We start from the raw sequence: 19,455 nt of genomic DNA, 5'->3' as shown, positions 1-19,455 counted from the left end.
GAGTTGTCATTAAATCTTCTTAGATGTGAATGCAGCATATTATGTAATTCTTATTTGTAATGTTTGTCCGGGTTTATCTTTAAAGATGCTGTATCATGTAATAGTAAGCAGTTCTCAATTCCATTGCTCTGTTCCTCTAGTTTCCAGCACCAGCTGGAACTGTGGGGTCTCAGCTGTTATTGGAAATGCACAGAAACCAACAGGCATTGCAGATATGTGCAACAAATTCAGACCAGTGAAGAGGGTTTCCCCATTAAAGCATCAGCCAGAAAGCTCCGAGAACAACGAAAGCGATGACCAAAAGAACCAGAAGGGGGAATACCAGAAAGGCAGCGATACTCAGTCTGCACCTCCGAACGATGACCAGAGCCCAGGAGAAGGAGAGAGCCTTAAAAATAAAAGTATCGAGCCTCCTGTTCTGCTTGGGGAGCTCGAGCACTATGACCTGGATATGGATGAAATTTTGGACGTGCCTTACATTAAGTCAAGTCAGCAACTTATTCCTTTTACAAAGGTGACTCCTGATAAAAAACTTCTGGGTGTATGTTCAACAGTGAACGGTCTCAGTGGAAAGAGCTGCTCTGCAGGGAATGCAGAGAACTTGCCCACGAGCATGACACAGTTCTGTGTTTTGTCCCCTGTGAAAGGCTCTCAGCTGAGAAAAACGCAGCCCATTGTCCTTGAGCAACACAAGCATTTAACCGAAGAATTGGAGCTTTCCCAGCCTTTAGCGAAGTGTAGCTCCGTCCATGAATCTGAAGCCCAGGGCAAGGGCTTCCTCAGCAGGGCATCTGTTGATCCTCAAGCTCATAAAACTGAGAAGAGTATGCCAAACTGCCACCTGAGGACTTTTCACCTGCAGACTGCAGTGGCAGAAAACAAGCAGCTTGAGGAACTGAATATGAACTGGAGCAGCACAGGGGGCCTGGAAGAGAGGAATGAAGAGGTGAAAAAAAGTAAGAGCATCTTAAACATTGTAAAGGAAGGCCAAATATCGTTACTAGTAAGTATTGTCTTTTTTATAGTCCATGTAAAGTAAGACGTTTCAGTGATGTAGTTGATAAAGCCAGCAAAGCTGATGAAGTGCATATTTTGTACTGCTGCTCTATTTGTCCTTTAGAATTTGAGCATGTGGGTTTCCAAACAACAAGATTTCATCTTTAAATGAAATATGTAGCAAAAACAATATATTCATTTCATGTAAACATGGACAAGATTGCTAGCTAGTGCATTAAATTTATACATACAAAATGCAGAGTTTTAAAGCTTGAAGTCATTTGAATATGAATTTTAAGTCTTAATTGAGTTCTGCCTTTCACAACATTTGTGGATTACTTTGTTCAGTTATTGGTGGTTTACCTCAGTTGCTATTTAGAGGCTGACCATGGGAACAGAAGGGCTTCTGTTGTATCCTGATTATTATTCAGGAGTGTTGGTGTTGGTGTATTGCAAGAGCATTCTCAGGCAGGAGCTCTCTCGAAAGCCTCCTTAGCCTCTGACCCAAATGAAGTTTTTAGTTAGGTCTAGTGCTGTGATCAGGCTTCATCAATGATTGTTTCCAAAGTAACGAGGTGCGAGTTAGCACAATGATGCAGAGCATGTGATCTCCACTCAGAAGGGCTGCTGGAAACACAGTGTGTGTGTAAGAACTGTTTTTGTTAGATTTTTGTTCAGCTTTTCTGTTTAACAGCTAGCTCAGGCACAAAGGCATGTTATTAACAGCAGCAAAGACAAATGCAGACTTATTCAAAGTCTAGACAGAGGCAGAAGAGTATGTTAGAGTGCTCAGTAAGGAAAAAAAACAGAGAAGAAAAAAGTCACCTAAAAATGGGATTTTTTAAAAAAATGAGGTTGTCATAGGTAGATAGATATTTTTTTTTTTTCTGAACAGGCCAAAACTTCTGAGTGAGGTAAACTGAATGAGCTGTATGCTGGCAAGTCTGCAGTATTCTAGGACCTTATCAATGTTACTCCTTAACTCTGTCTTCCTTCCTCTATTTCCTTTCTGGAGTTTCTCAATCCACTTTTTTTGTCTTAAAATTAGATTTGGGCAGGAATAATGTATGAGGTCATGGTTGTATACTACTTTTTTCAATATTCCAAGAGAATACTATAATATAAATTTTATTATGCAAGCAAGCTACCAAATAAAAGTCTTCTGTCTTGTTTTAACTACATTTTAGATTGTACTTAGTACAAGCTGCTGCTTTTACTGTGTGCAAAGTATGAATTTTTTTAGGAGTCATGGATGTTTTCTGTTCAATTACTCATCAATATAATGCCGAAAAAGAAAGAAATCAACTGCAAAGTACACAGAAATTATAAAAACATGGATTTTTTTGCAGTTACGTTGTTGAACAAACTAGTACAGGGATGTAAAGCTACACAAGACCTTGCACTGTTATATGGCAGTTTCATTTTGAAGAGAAAAAATACGTAGTGAATCAAGCCAGTAGGCATCCTTCCTCTCTGTCCTTTCTCTAATAGCAGCTAGGGAAGTGAAAAGCTCTTAGTTTTGAGAATTATAAAAGAATATGCCTATAGGAAAATATCTTTGGCTTATATCTTGGACAGTGCGGTTTAATGTTCTGTGTATGTTTTTATCTCTAATTGTAACTGATATAATGAAATTTTAAACATTTCTTTTTTTAACAGCCACACTTAGCAGCAGATAATCTGGATAAGATTCATGATGAATATGACAACAATCTGTTGCATGTAGCAGCCTCACAGGGACACGCAGAATGTCTGCAACATCTTACTTCCTTGATGGGAGAAGACTGCTTGAATGAACGAAATGTTGAACAACTAACTCCAGCTGGGTTAGCAATAAAGGTAACTTAGTCTCGCTCTCTACTCTAATGTGACATAAAGGTGATTTAGACTCTTTCTGTGATGACTGTAAGTAATACATCCAACAGAATGTTGTTTTTCAAGTGTTTTGTTAAATTAGAGCAGAAAGAACATTTCTGCAATTGACTGGTACCACATAAATAACTATTTACTCTTTACTAACATTACTCTGCAAGATACGATGTCTGTTGTTAACCACTGTCATTTCATATGTTGTTCTCTGTGCAAATACGTTCACTTTTAAGTCACTTAACTGACTGTTATATTTCAAGGAACTTTTGTTTAATTCAGACTTAATTCTTTCTTTAGATGATACAACAGTTTCTTGGGATTTTTTGGTTTTTTAAAATACGTATATAACCTTGAAAAACAAATACGAGAATGTATTTGCAAAACCTGTAATACTTTGACCATTTCTAACAACGGTTTTTGTCAGTGTGCCACATCTGAAGGAGAAACTTCTTGGGAGTCTAGAGCAATTGCATCAAAGTTAAAAATTGTATCTTGCAGAACAACCTGTCATAGACTGCAAAAATTAATGCCCAAACTTACAGGAAGACCTATTATGTAGGAAAATGGGAAAATGTACAATGATGCTGTGTTATAGTAAAATTTAGTGGTGTACCAGAAAGCTGAGATTTTAACCAAACTGATTCTGGGTCTTCATCAAGTAAGACTGAACGGTTGAATGCTCTCCCTCAGCAGGCAGCAGAAACAAGTGTTTCTGTTTCTTAAGGGTTTTTAATTGTTGCTTCTTTTTGGAAAGACTGTAGAAAATGGTAGACGACCGGTGGATTTCGATCCGTGAGAAACCATTTTTATCTTTTGAGAGGTGACAGTCATTCCAGTGACATAGTGGCCTAGGGCAGGAGTCAGGGATATAGAGAAATATGTATAATTTTTTTTTTTCTCCCTGGGACAGGCCGTATGAATGAGAAATTAAACTGATATCTAGCTGGTTTGTACTACCAAACTACTGTTAAAAAATACGGCATAAAATGCCTCATTTAGCTTCAGTATTCTGGCCTATGTCCAATCTGAAGAGCTACAGTCTGCCAGTCTAGAGCATAACTATAGTTGGAAATGTTTTTCTCTCTTGTTTTTTTAACCTATGTAGATGAGGTATTTATAAGCTAGTAGCATATATTTATCTTTTTTCCCCCCAAAGGTTGGCTTTTTTAACAATAGGCAAAGAGTTCCTTTAGAGTTTATAAAAATTGTGCGTTATGGCCAGTCATATTGCTATATTTACGATTGACTTTATTTAAAGTGGCTGTGGAAAATCCTCTGTAAATTAGCAAAATTGTGTTATTTAGTAGATAATTCATTATGTTAATTTTAAAAGTACCCTAAGATTTTACTCAGTTGTAATACAGAGGAAAACAACAAATATATAAAGTTACCTGTACTAACTAATATTTGAACCCGGATTTGATGTATGAGGGTTTTTCTAGAGTGATTAAAAGAACATAGTAGTTTTTGTTGTTTTACTTCATTTTTGAAATTGAGAAAAATAGAGGACACTCAAGTAAAAGTGGTGGTGTGTGTCTATGCATATGGTATATGTGCAAGGAATAAGACAAATGCCAAACATTTTACTCCATTTTTTTCTTTCCCACATCATTTTAAAGTGGGTTAATGTTTATTACATTCTTTTCCTCATTTTTAAAATAATCAACTTGAAATGTAAATTTCTTTCCTTCCCAAGATATCTTTTTTCATTTTATGCATGCAAACAGCTTTATTCGTTTCATGTGTTGACCCATGTGAAGTCTTTTCCAAGCACTTGAAACATTTGTTTTAACTGTAAGGAATAACATGGCCTTTATGAAAATTACCATAGAAAAGTCAAGTAGAAGAAGGCCAGAATGTGGTTATGCCAAACTGCATTTACCCAGGTAAATGGGTAAACCGCTTTTTTCGTCACTGAAAGGGGACAGTACAGCAGCAAGAGCAGCTGATAAAAGCACTTGCCTTTACACTGGGCCTCAAGCATACTCTGAATAAAATGCTCATCTATTTGTGCAGCATCCACATCCCGCTTCATAGTAACTTGCGCACTACTACCAATGTGCACGGCAGCTTGGGAATCTTGGGCCCAGGCGGTAAAAGGTGTTCAGAGCAAGAACCATCTTCTTGTTTGTTTGTGTACAGTGCCACAGTTAGGTCCTAATCCATGAGGACTAGGTGTTCAGATACTACAAGTAATACATGGTAATAATTGAGCATGCATTTAATTAGTAAACAGTGAAGATTTTAGTGTGTAGGGAGAAAGCCTGTTCACTCTGGCCCAGCAAATGGTCTCATCTAATCATTGAACCTTGCTGCATGAGTGATGGAAGCAGAACTATGTTTTCTTTTGAATGATCTGAGAGTAGGGGGTAGACAGTGTGTAATACCATTTTGCTGTCTCTTGAACTGGTGTCCCCTGTGGTGCTACTTAGCAAAGGTTCTGTACCAATATGTGTACACAATTGTACTTTTAGGAGGGAAAATGTAGGGCAAGTTTAAACTGACAGAGTAATATCAATAACCAAGCTATATTTGATCCAAGACAGTGGGATAAACAAGTGTGTTACTTGAAAGCAAATAAAAGAACAAACTTTCAAACAAATTAGAGTGTTTTAATACATTAGTGGTTCTAACAAACCTCTCTCTGTTTAATAGATGTGTTTGGAACTGAAGCAGGTGGAATTTTTTAGTTTCTTTTTTATTTATTTATTTAGAATGGTCAGCTGGAGTGCGTTCGGTGGATGGTGAGCGAAACAGAAGCTATTGCAGAATTAAGTTGCTCAAAAGATCACCCGAGCCTTATTCATTATGCAGGTTGCTATGGTCAGGTATGGCTTTCATTCTCATTTTTTACAGATATATGCTCATACCACAATTTCAATTAAAAACATCTTTATAGCCAAATAAGCATTCTGTGGCTTTTAAATGCAAGTGTTTGTAATTACTTCAAAGTAAGAAGATCTAGAACACTTCCGAGAAAGCAAGATCCCTTTCCTATTTAATCTACTTATTTTTTTAGTATTTTCTCCTTTAAGTCATTTTTTTTTGAAACTAGGTAATGACAAGGAGAAGATTAGATGGCATATTAGGCTAACCTATCACTCGAAGAACATTGAGGGAGTTTAATCGTCTCATTTTCGTCCATGGAGGACTTCTTGGCGACATTAGAAAATCATCAAACACTCTGGAATGGTTCACATTCCCTTTCCAGGAGAGAATTCTCTCAAATAATTTTGGCAAATTGTGACAGTTTAGGAATTCAGTATATTGGCACTGAAGTGAAATGTGGTGAAATTTGAACATCTGTCTAGCTCTAGCCAGTTTTATTGAGAATTACATATAAAAATGTTTTGTAAACCAATCCTGGTCCGCACCTAACCTATCTGTAAATCTAATGATGAGAAACCTCAAAAGTTCAGTGTTTCACTGCTTTGCTAACATCTGGGGAAACATACGCCACTTAATTGCACCACTTTCTCTTCCTGCAAAATCTGTTTTTCCTAAACAGACCTCGCAATAACCCCTCTTCAAAGGATCTTCTCCAAGATCTCATGAAAGGAATAGTGATCCATTATTGTTTTGTAATCTCTTTGGTGGATGAGCCACTTTCTCACCTGATGCTATTTTTTTTCTCTTACCAGTGAAGAGAGAAAAAGCAAAATGTAGCTCATCTTAAGAAAGTTCTTTTTCTTTTCCCTGTGCAAGTGAGATTGTCCTATTAAATGTCATACAACGATCGTGGCATGTTTCTGCTTTTAGCTGTTGGTCCTATCCAACAATGGATTTACTGGAGGGAGAGGGAAGGAGAGCAGGCAGGTGTGGAAGGCTGGAGAGCTGGAAGTCATCCCCTTTTCCTGGTGTTTCCTGAGGCAACACAGACACCCTCATTCACACAGTGACCAGAGACCTGTGTTCCTTGTCCACCTCCTACCTACTGTGCACATTACTGTTGCAAATTAGAACCCTGCAGGAGATACTGATTGATTCTGCCCTTTCTTTGACAAGTTTGGCCTGTAAATCTAACACTGAATATAAGGCACTTGGGTATCTGGTCAGAAGTGGGTTTAAGAAAGGAGTGTTTGTTATTAGGAAGAAAATTTGGAAGAGAAAGCTTAATGTGGACTTACATTCATGTTTTCATTTTAGTAAGCCTAATTTTACTCTCATCCCTAAAGATATTTAGACAAACTAAATTCAGTGAAGTTACTGTGCCTGCTGCCAGGAACATCTCTGGCACGCTGCAACTGTATTCTATTCAGAGCAGGAAGGAAGCTTCACCAGTTAAGAAACACCAGCTACAACCAGCCACCCATGAAATCTAAAAAGATGGTATAAAAATTACTGACAAATTTTCATAGTTCACTGAATGCCAAAGAAAGTTCACATGCATTGTCAATTATCTTTTTTTTCATATATATGTATATAATCCCTAAATATCTTGCAGACCTGGAAGAATATTGAGGCTAAAAGGAAGCCAGACTATTTTATCCAACTGTATGAAGAAAAAGTTGTTGAGAAATTTGAATGCAGAGTTGGTGCTGTCCTATAAGGTTTAATTTATTCTGCTATTACTTATGCGAGAAATAATGCGTGTAAACACTGATCTTGGCAGAATTACAAGAGTATTATTTTTACAGTGAAGCCCTGTTGTTCAGTCATTTCTAACAAAGTCAGCCCATCCATTATTTCACCAGGCATTGTGCATACATGCCATATTCTTCTTCCATAAATATAATTTAGTATGGGCAACAAAAGGAAGCTTATATCAAAGCTCCTGTGTTAATCGTAGTCAAACCACAGCCATGGCCAGACTCCAAATTTAGCTCGACAATACTCTTTTCTTCATCTCTGTCTCATTTGCTTTTGTTCCATCAGGGAAGGGGTTGTAGAAGTTCATATGGTGGGTGAGGAGAAGAGCTTACTGCCAGCCTGCAGCCTGGTCTGCATACCTCCTAGCAGCGGCTTCTTTTTAATTATGGAGTTGTGCAACCTTGGAAGGGTATGGAGGAAAAACGGCGTTGATGGAAGTTCCTGTATCAGGTGTAGGTTGTTGATGTATTGCAGATCATAGACCAGCTATGTCTGGCATGGGCATTATGTGATAGGAAGGAGGTGGTGCTGCAATCCCAGGTGAGCTTAGTAAGTCCTGACTAAGAGCTTCCCAGGGATGTAGTTTCTTTGCAACACCGATGCTGCAGTAGCAAGGACTGCACATGTTAGAGAGAATGGGAAGTGCTGAGGGTTTGTTGCCTCTGGACCACCAGTGAGCCTAAAGCTTCAGGAGAGGGAACCAGAGCTGCAGCTTGATGAGGGCTTAGGAGGGATTTTATTCGCCACTTGGGAGTGGTGTAGGGGCTGGAGGCTGCAATGGGGAGGAGCGTGTGGCAGTCATGCACACAAATGCGTGACAGTGCACTTTTTTGCACCTCAGGATGTTTGCTTTTTCCTATCCAACGTCATTTTTGTAGGGATATTTTGTGACTTTTATACTCACCCCACAGTCCTCTATTCAGAAAACCTAATACCTACTGGGAAAGGGAGCTAATTTAGTCAATATCAATGATCAATATCAAGTAATGAGGCTAGGATCAGGTGTAGAGTCACTGCTTTTCGCCATGCTAATCCTTCCGTTTGTAGTCCACTTAATAATAAAAATGCTTTTTGTTAAATATTCTTTCTGCTCCAGAGGTCAGCTGTGAGAGCTGAGGTCTGCAACCTGTCCGAAAACAGAAATAACATGTTGTGATATTTTTCTAGAATCTTCTCTTTGGGGACGTTTGACTTTTAGATCCAGAATATGCCAGTGGGTTGTTAATCACAGTTACAATATACGATAACTGCAAGTCTTAAAATTATTAAATGTACTGAATAACTTGCCAGTTCCTGTTGCATAACAAGTACATGATAATTTTCCATTATTTTAATCTTATAAATGAATTTTCTTACTATCTTTCATTTTGTTTAAATAAATGGAGTTGATGAAAATGTATCTAAGAACACTTTTATTACAAATATGTAGTATGGATATATATCCTTTGATATGTGAAGTTTTCATTTTTCCTATATGTAAGTAAATAAAATGGTAATTTTCCCTATGTATGTCAAGGATATATCTGTGGGAAAATGTAGTCATTTGAGTGAAACACAAGTTATTACCTCTCCCTAATTTTTCCTCCCTTCTGTAAAGTTGTGCCTGTGACTGACTGATGCACAAACACTTCCAAAGACAGATGATTGCAGGTAGCCATCCAGGCACTTGATTTCTGTGTCTGATAAGATAAATGACTATAAAGCATAATTTGTTCCATGCTGACTGTGGTCATAAAATTACAGACCATGCTCAACATTTTGATCCCTATTATATTCTGAAGAAATACATATTATATAATTTCAAAGCTTTTGTTGTCTTCTAATTCTACAGAGAAATTTCTCTAAAATGCTTTTTTTTTTTTTTAATTATTATTGAAACGTAACAGCAATTCATAGGAATAGCATAATCCTTCTCCACTGCTGGCTTACAACACTGACAGCTCTATAAATTGCTCATAAGTATTTTAAAAGGTATCTGTGATCTGAAGGCATCTCTCTGTGCTGGCTCTCAGCTATATTTGGCATTCAGCCAAGGAGAAGTATTAGTATCTGTCCCTTTACCCTGTAATAAAACCAGAACTACTGTTAAAGGGGAAATTCAAAAAAGATAAGTTCCAGAGCTAACCATCTGAAGTAGTGAATGGATATCAAGGTGTTTGAATGGGCAGAATAATTTGGAGGAGACCTAAAAAGTCTGAGGTCCTGTCTTCTTTTCCCTGACATGAAAATGTTCATGGCTATTTTTATACAAGAAGGGGCTTGTGCCCAAGATACATAGGTAAAGCTTCCTTTCCCCGTATTTATTTCTCTTTGCTACGTGATTACTGTTCAAAATCCTAGAGATGCTGCGTTTCAGCACTGTTTTGTTTAGCTGTGAGACTCTTAGGCTTGCATACACATTTTCCTATGTGTGAATATGTACTTAGAGCTAAAACTACTGAAGTGCTTAAGGTTAATTGTTTGCACTGATGTTTGCCAGCAGCAGCATCTACAAAACCATTTGGAGTTAGAGCTTCTAGTCAGTACTGCACATGACAGATATAAATAAATATATAAATGGCATTAAATGTTAAAAAGATATAAATTGAAGATAAAAAATGCAAGTTTAGGTTAAAAAAATGAGATAGAAAGTAGTTTATTCTTTATTAAGGTGCAAAATCTAGGCACACACCTGGTTATCATCGAAGGGAACTCATGTTTTTATGTAATGCATGTATTATTATTATAGATTTTCAGTATGTATCACATTCAGAAGGGCACAATCAAATTTAATCTAGAGAAGCATGGAAGCTTGCTAGGGTAGGGAGTAGAATAGTTTTCTGAAGAAACCTACTGTGGAAAATAAGAAATAAGCACAGGAAATCTAAAGTCTGCCTTCTTGTGGGTATGTGTATGTTCACAGTCCCTCTTCTGACTGATCATAATTCTTTTCTGCGAACAGCTTCTTTTCTGGTCCAATTCCTCTTCCCCAGATTTTCAGTCCTAGTCACCTTTCCCATCTATGTCTAGATTCTTGCCAGATCCTCATCTAATTTAATTCCTTCTTCCCGTTCCAAGCTACTGGTGCTTCTTCGATATTGTAGATTCCTGCACCACATCTTGTACACCTTTCTCTCCCTCTCCCTCAACTCAGTTTTGACTCCTAGGCTTCTGCCTGCAAGTTTGTGGTCCAAGTCTCCCCATCCTTCTTGACGTGCAGGCACATGCATGTCGTCCGCTGCTGAATGCATAAAGATTGCAGGATAGATAGATTTCCAGCTTTTAGTTCTGTTGCTTCTCCTCCTACACAACAGCCCAGAGCTGGGACATGATAATAGCTTTGAAGAATCTAGCTGCTCAGCTCTGTGATCTCTGTGCATGCTCCTGTTGCAGTTTTTTGAAGGAGCTTATGAACTTTCACCAAATTTTGGCAGATTTTCAAATTGACCTGCAGTCTGTTTTGCCTCACATCTCATCTCCAACATGTGGATACTCATGCTTTTCAATGCACAGTTGTCTGAATGTGTTACGGTGCAGATATTTTTCCTAATATGTCTTCTATTAAAGTGAATGAAGTATTTTTACTTATATCCTTGAAAGATCCAGTCAAGAGTTTGGCCCATGTTAACACCAAGTCTAACAAAGTTAAGAGGGATTGAAAGCAATGATTTATAATAGGAAATATGGGACAGATTTATTAACAGTTGATGCTACCAGTGTTCCTGTAGTATGTTTAACTCTTTGTTATTTCTTACTTCTTGTGACTTTTCTTTTCCTCTCTCCCTAGGAGAAGATCCTTCTGTGGCTTCTTCAGTTTATGCAAGAACAAGGGATTTCGCTGGATGAAGTTGATCAGGATGGTAATACTGCTGTTCATGTAGCTGCTCAGCATGGCTATCTAGGATGCATACAGGTAGAGTACTAGCTATGTTTGCATCAGAGATCTACTTTCAGTCAAACTTGAATCCTAACAACCTTTAAAATAAATATGGAAGACCTTAGAGGTAGGAAAAATACCCTAATACCTTAAAATTTGCCAGAAGAAAAAGCTTTAAACCAGTGGAACTGGGACTGAAATGCCAAAAAGCTCTATATTTTGAATTCTATCCTCAGTTTTACTGTTTTAAATCTAAAGTAACCTTTTCATTGCAAGAAGAAAATGTCATTATGTTGTTCATACATAAGTAGCCAATGAGTATGTCTTTATGCTAAAATAGGGCTGCCAGAGAAGATATGTGTACTTTGATACCAACTTCCTCTTACTATTCTGACACTTTCTTTGTTTCTTTTTCTTATAAATATTTGCAGCTCTCTGGCATAAGGTCTTAACAGATAGGGTTTGTTCCATGTTAAAAGATTTCTACTTTGAGCAAGCCATCCTTATCCTTTGAATATATCTGTACTAAATACAGTGTAACAGTGATTTCTGGTAGTTCTCAATGAATAACTTTGATCACTGAGAGCAAAACAGTTCTGTTGTACAGAGTTGCTGAAATGATTAATTTGCTCTGCTGAAAAGGCTAATACAGCTACAGTGCTTTCAGGAGTTGGATCTGAAAAAGCTAGTTTAGTTGCCTGTATAGTACCAGTGTTCAGCGTTGACATACCAAAAAGGCTACAGAGTTGAACTGGATGGCTAGGTCAAGCATTTCTACTTTGCATTGAATTGTACAACATGGATGTACCCATTATTTTGGGAGTCACAAGAATCATTACTCTCAGGAATACTTTTCAATATTTGTTGTTGTCATCACTTTGAAAAGTAAAGAAGAAATAATAATAAAATTAACTTGGGTGTAATAAAATTAACAGAAAGATACTTGAGAAACAAGGTAGTCATCATAGAAGAACAGAGAAAAGAGTAGATAACCACATGGCAGAAAGCCAGGAAAAAGAACTCAAGGTGGGATTAAGTCAAGAGGGGAGAGAAAACATGTCCAAGAAGCAGTGGTAATTCTGAGAGTCTGAGACCTCAGATATTTACAGAGACTTTGAGAGTGCAGATAAACATATTAAACTTATTGCTGCACATGAGTGATAGACAGTAACTCTTAGAGCATAGTGAATGCAGGGGATTTTTTTTTTAGTTCAATCTTAAAAGAAATACAGCTAGCCAAGTCCAGCTAGCTGACCTTTTTAGAGAGCGAAAAATATTTATGCATGATATTACGTTGAATCTACTGATGCACAGCTGCTTATTACGATGGCAATTTATTTATATGCTTGGACATACAGAGAAGACTATGTGAAAACCAGTTTTGAGTCTCACACAATAAAAGAAAGAAAAATAGGTGATAACTGAGCTGAAGGAGTAGACTTAGAAGAAAACAGCTGCATGGGTTTGGAGGACATGGCACCTTTACATTTTCTCAACTGATGGGAAGTCTGTCTTTGTCATCTTCTTTTGAAGATGTCAAAAATACTGGAAATCCTGAACGAACTCTTCTAAGAATCATAGTAAACAAATCAGCACATTTGTGTTAAAGCTAGTGTTTTTATTACTATTTTCCAGACAATTGCTATGACCAGTTGGAAAAAAAAAAGGATGGAAGGAATAGTTGAGAGCACTGTTGTGGCAGATCTGTGTGTAGGGCTACTAATTTTTACAGTGTCTCTTCAAGATGTACAATGATTTTGAAGGAGAAATGGGTAAAATATTTTAAACAGAGTGGTGACAACTTTTATTGTAGATCAATTTGAAAACCAACAACTAGCGTTTTGTGTTGGTGAAGCAAAGCCATGGGAAGTAAATCATGAAAATAACTATACACAGCAAAAATATTCAGTTATTGTATGTCACTTTAACACCTTAGGGTGCTAAGTGCAGCTAGTACTCTGTTGTGCTGTGAAATAAAATAAGCCTGCTGTGAGCTTAACAGCCTAGTTTAAAACAAGGCACAGTGAAGAATGAGTAAAAAGGAAAAGCCATAAAGAAGGGGAAGTGTAGGTAGCAATACAGAGGAGGTAGTGTCATGGGCTTTCAGTGATCCCTCGGCCCTCTTATTCACTATTCTTATGAGCAAGTGACGTTCTTGGTGTCTTCCGAATTACAGTATTGCTTTTTACAAGGTCATAACTCCTCCCTTTCCTGCTTTTCTTTACCAGCAAATTAACCCCAAATTGCTGCCATGAGCTGCAGTGCAAGACTCTTCTGAAGTTTTCTTTCTATACAGATTCAGTAGACAAGAGAGACTACCATTCCTTTCTCCTGTCAGCAGATGTCTTTGTGCCTGCTATTCTGAGTCAAGAAAGCCACATCAAGCTGTAGGCAAACTACAACCCCCTGGCTCTGCCTGGATAGGTCAATTAGGAGCTGAGCCACCTTCTTTCTCTCCTGCATGTGTATATGTGTATGTTAATGATGCTGTAGTTGCTGGATACATTAGGGTTTTGTTCAGCATTTTTTTCCAAAATGCTGTGAGCGATGTATATATTTGAACATTGCTGAGTACAATTAAATCCTGTTCTAGGCACTACAGTAAAGCAAATAGTATATAACAGAGATCATTACAAACTAACCAGAAAAAGTGAAGGATTGGTTTGAAATCTTATTTCAGTTATTGCATCTCTTGAGGTCAGCCTGGCAGAACTTCTTTTTCCCTTACAACACTCTGGATTCAAGTCCCAGATGTCACCCAAATGCCATGCTCACAACCTGAACAGACCTCTAGATGTAGGCTGGGGTTCTCCAGTAGGAGCACAGGTACCACAGAGGTGTATGTCAGACTGAGCTCTTATTTCACCTAAAGTCTGGATGCTGACAAATATTTCAGGATCTTTTAAAAAGATAATGGGGAAAGCCAAGCAAGTACAAAGCTTTCAGCATCAAAAAATATCATTCTACATTTTTTTTTCCTACAAAAGGAAGTTGTGGCTCTGTGACCTACTGGAGTTGTTGGAAAGTGTGTGCCATACCTTTCATTTCCAAATGTCCCTTGGCTGAGGAATCAGGACATTGAGACCTGTATGCTGATTGTTTTAAACACAGGGATTCTGCTGTGGTAGAAAATTGAGAGCTAAACCACAAAAAGAGTCAGCAAATATCGTAGCAAAGGCATTCCTAAATTCAGATTCTTAGGATGTGTTGCAGTGTGCTGCAGTCTAGAAATCCCCAGAACAGCAGACACCAGAGCTTGTAAGCATTTACAGCTCAGCACCATTCATTTAAAAACTGACTACCAATGTGTTGGTGCTTCCCTGGACCTTGATTTTTATCTAGCATGGATGTCCTCTGAATTGCACTTGCTTGCATCTCCTGTACTTGCATCAGCATGTGCAAAGTTAGCACAGTGTTCAGTCATACATAGGAAAGCTCACCTGAAAAAATGTATTATTACAGCTCGATGGAGAATCAAAATGCATGTGTTCTGTTTTCATTTGGTGATCCCCATCACAGTATGAATGGTACAAGTCATGCTATGCTACATATCAAATTAGCAGAAAATGCATTAATTAAAGTTGAACAGAGAAGACAGAGGAAGGACAAATAGTCTTTTAATAATGATCTGAAAGAACAGCACACTCTGCTGTGCTAGCCTTGCACCTCAGTGATAGATGATAGATTTTTTTTTTTTTTTTTTTTTTTTTTTTTTTTTTTTGGTGGTGGTATGCATTGGGAGTTCTGGGTGATGCAGACTTGGTTGATCGATTGATTTTTAAAAATGATCAGCTTAGACCAGCGTTTTCAAACATTCTAATCAGGAGTGCTCTGGGCCTAGCAGTTCTTGTTGTTGATCAAAAATCACAGCTGATTTATGTTTACAGCTCTCAATGTTGCCTTCTGTGTCTTAACAGACATTGGTTGAATATGGAGCAAATGTCACTATGCAAAACCATGCGGGAGAGAAACCCTCACAAAGTGCCGAGCGACACGGACACACCATGTGTTCCCGCTACTTAGTGGTTGTGGAAACTTGCATGTCATTGGCCTCTCAGGTTGTGAAGCTAACTAAGCAACTGAAGGAGTAAGTGTTTAAATCTTAACAGAGAGATCATTGGGAAAACATTACCGTCCCTTCTCTTCAATTTATCAACAGTGTACCTTCTCTCTACATGTGCTATTTGACAGTTCATACTTCTCCCTTATTTCTCGACTCTTTGCCATTTCCAACTATTTGCTCCTTTGCCTCCTTAGCAGTTCAGTTTTTCAGCTGTTTCTTGGTGGCAGTTTGCTGTGAATGTGAAAGGAATGGGAGTGGAAGGTATGTGTGAAATATCCTTGTCTTTATATGTATATATGTAAGCAATCCTCTCCCTTTTCCCCTTTGAATACCTTGGAATCACATCTTTGCTAATCGTATTTTCTGTTCACATGGCATGCATTTATATATTATATACAGTGAGTGGCTCTTCCCAGCTAAAGTATTGGGTGTTGATGTTGGGAGGAATGATGGAAATAGCAGTTGGAAGTTTTGTTTGAACTTGGAAGATTCCCAAAGCCCACAGTGGCTACTCAGGAAATGTTTGTGTTGTATTTTTTCTTCATAGGGGCTGGCTGGAGTATTTTAGTATGATTTTTAATAAATGATCTATAAAGAACCTGGTAGGTTGAGACATTAAATAGGCAACTGTTTGCTTTTACTGTGGATACAGTTATTGTGACTGAGCATGTCTATTACCTCATAAGATGAAACTCTCGGAAACCATCTGCATTAACCTAACTTTTGGTTCCTGCTTAAGGACATGATCAAGTGCTTTTTGACTACCACAGACCGTGAAAATAGCTTTTGAAAATCTCATGTTTTGTAACAACCATATCATTTTATGAAAGCATCATGTGGTTGGAACAACTTTAGAATTGCAGACTGCATAACTTGAAAATAATAATTCTAACTTTTGCTGTAAACCTGCATGTATTTTTACTGTATTACAACAGAAAGAATATGTAGTAGCAATCTGCTCCCTTTGTCATTATAGAGTACATTACTACATTTAAGTATGCCTGTTTTTGTAGGTACCTCTAAGCATTTATGTTATAGAAACATTTTCTCTGATTCACTCTTCTTTTACATTTAAACTTTCACAAATATGAAACAATGAAATTGAAATTATTTTAAGTTTCACAATTTTGATGGTTTAAGTGAACACTGTGTCAGACTAGACATTTAAAAGTACCAGATATTTTGTAGTTGGTTCATTTGCTAAAAAATATATATGTATGTATACACACACACACACACACACACACACACACCCCCATATAAAAGTGCATAGGAGGTTTTCTAAGTAGCCTATGTCAGCACCTGACTCATCTCAATATCCAATGAGATTTTTATTCCCTATAACTTAGCAAAAGTAAAAATGAGAAGTAGAAATGGCAACCATGAGTTTTCCATGTTTCAGTTCTACACAGTGTTCTCTCGATATTTAACTGTTACCTCTCATGTGAAAAAGAAAGACTTGTTCTGTTAGTCAGCAGGCTCCCATAGACATAGAGCCTAGTTCTGACTTTCCTGACAAGAGCATTAACACTTTTTAAGCTCCCTCTGTCATCTCTTGGACTACAAGCATAGGAAGTCATTTAAATGATTCTTATTTGGTTCCTCATGGGTTCCTTTGCTTGTCTCAGCTGGAATTATATCTGCTTCCCTTCAGCAGCCTATTTTTTCAGGCTTCAGCTTTAGTTCTGCAAAGTGCAGCAGCTGCCTTTTCTCCCTCTCTTACGAAGACAAAGGGCTGTGCGTGTCTCTTGGGCGGCCCTGTTGCAGTTTACTGAGGCAGTGAAATATTCTATTTTCTGCTTGAAAGAGCAGCTTCTGCATGGCTGTTTTGGCTACCAGCCTCAGGCCCCAAGTAGGCTCTTAACGGAAGCTGTGCATTGCGTTCGGAGGCCTATGCTCAGGAGTCAGAGAGGATAGTGAAAGAAGTCTCCTGCCCTGTTTTGTAGCCCCATCAGAGGGCTACATAAAAATTCAAGGATGTACTCATGGCCTGAAGGAAGCAATTGGCAAAGTTTTTCAAGGAGTCTTACCTCTAGTGTAGTAGGAAGATAGAATGGCCCTAGCACTTCTGAAGATCCCCAAAGCATCATATGGCAACAGGCAAAAGACCAATCTACAGTTTAAGGTACTTTAAACGGCATTGGAAAGGCTCCGATTTGGGCAGCTGTGCTGGCTTTACTATATTTTCTCCACCTACTTCTGGATCTTGTTCTAGAGGCGGAGAAGCTATGGCTGGATCATGACAGATTACTTGACTGCTCAGGACAACTCAGTAAGTCCTGATCTGCCTCCCAATCTTTCTTCAGCTGTTTTAAATGTGAGAAATGCTTTAGAGAAGCTGAGCATGTAAGCTGTCTTCAGACGTTTTCCTGGGGGTACTTATCAGCCAGGCATAAGGACTTCTACCTGGTAGCACTGTATATCCCCACAGAAAGATGAGTCATCAGTGTTGCACTAGAGCAACATCACACGTGAGCATGCTTTCCTTAAGGAAAGCCCACATCAAGACTGCTTTCAGAACAAACTACCTTAGATTAGGACCTCACAACACCTACCTTTAAAGGCACTAAAACAAAGAAGGGGGTGCTGCTTTGATACTTTTATGAGCTCTTCTAGCCGTCAATGCAACACTGAACAGTTCTAGAGAGAAATTACCCCAGTCTGTCAAGCTCTTTGGAGCTCTTCCTGAAAAAAGGCACAAAACCAGTAAGTTTACAATCCGATGGAAGGTTCACATTTTGTGGCTTCTGATGCAAAGCAACTCAGATTAAAGATATAAAAAACGTATAGCAAAACATTTAGAGTTGGGTCTATGTCTCTATTCAGAGGGAAAAGCCTTGGTATTTGAGAGAAGGAAAAACACAATAGCTAGAAATGTTCCACTGAATCTTCACAAGAGAATGAACTGAGACCATGCTCTGCAAGAGGAGGAGAACCAAGAAATTCTTTTCCTAAGTAAAAAGAAAAATAGTCCACAAAAGCTGCTGTTACTGGCTTTAGAATAAAGGCTTTGGTTTGCCTCTCTTGCTAAGTACAGAGGTTTGGTCAATTCAGTAGGATTTTTTTGAACTAAAGAGGATACCCAAGACAGTGACACAAGTTCTTCACAGAGCCTGTGTAAAATGTTGGCTTCAGTTTCACTTCCTGAGGTCTCCGTAGGTCTTAAAATTTTTGTTATTCCCTCGCTGATCTCATCAGTAGCATATTTATTATCTAAAAAAACCTTAGATACCAGACCTGAAAATTCCTGCTTACACAAATACATGTTTTTCATCACTGACTATACTAAGTATTGTTTAGGTTTTCCTGGCCTGAGAAGATGCAGTTAGAACCAATGACATAAAATAATGCTTCTCTGCACTTCTTTTACAATGCCACTTGATCACAGACCATCCTCCCTTTATTCCCAAAGGATTGCAGCTGAATGTGCAAAGCAATAAATGAACCAGCCACTTAGTGATCTCTTTGATACACTATAAAGCCAAAATCTCTAGCAGGCCAATGATCAAAGCAAACCTTGGTCAAAAGATGAGGATCAGAAAGTGGCTGAATATTCTCTGTTGTACTACTTTTCTATAGTCTATATACAAAATCCATAATTATCTTGAAACTTTATAGGAATAGCTATAAAAATACCTGAATAAATAAAAATGATTATAATGGTAATATATGGTGTGTGCATATTGTTTGATTTTTCTTTTTGTGCAGTAATAATAGTTATATAAAAGTGTAATAAGAAACTGTATAAATTTTACAATGTTTATATCTTATTTATTTAGGTGAGCTGTTTTATTTTCAGCTATATAGAGTGGTCATTGTTTGTTTTATTTGAAACCAGACAAAGCAGTAAGTCAGAATACCATGAAAGACATTTCATTAGTGCCCAGTGCCTCAACATATTTCATGTTCAGTGACTGAACTCCCTGACTTCATTAGGAGCAAACTTGGGTCTTCTAAGGAGACATGCCAAGGTTCTTATATAGTGCTTTGTGGGAACATTATATAAACTAAGACAGACCTTCAGAATTTGGACATTAAATATCATAAAGTAAATCTGACCGTTAAAACTACAGTGATATTC

The 19,455-nt window shown here is 37.9% G+C and overlaps 1 protein-coding gene across 7 annotated transcripts in view; it reads left to right on the top strand.

The window, feature by feature from the left end:
- Positions 1-19,455, top strand: part of SNCAIP (synuclein alpha interacting protein) — an 82,773-nt gene that overhangs the window by 50,177 nt on the left and 13,141 nt on the right. For all 7 annotated transcript variants that reach the window (XM_062599795.1, XM_062599791.1, XM_062599789.1 and 4 more), the window contains 5 exons: positions 141-1,003; positions 2,656-2,835; positions 5,580-5,693; positions 11,222-11,347; positions 15,229-15,398. In XM_062599795.1, coding sequence (XP_062455779.1) covers positions 141-1,003; positions 2,656-2,835; positions 5,580-5,693; positions 11,222-11,347; positions 15,229-15,398 — 1,453 coding nt within the window. The remainder of the gene's footprint in view (positions 1-140; positions 1,004-2,655; positions 2,836-5,579; positions 5,694-11,221; positions 11,348-15,228; positions 15,399-19,455) is intronic.

This window comes from Rhea pennata, chromosome Z (genome assembly GCF_028389875.1).
Source record: "Rhea pennata isolate bPtePen1 chromosome Z, bPtePen1.pri, whole genome shotgun sequence".
Taxonomy (NCBI): domain Eukaryota; kingdom Metazoa; phylum Chordata; class Aves; order Rheiformes; family Rheidae; genus Rhea; species Rhea pennata.
Note: the sequence above shows the minus strand (reverse complement) of the source record. Positions and strands in the feature narration are given on the sequence as shown.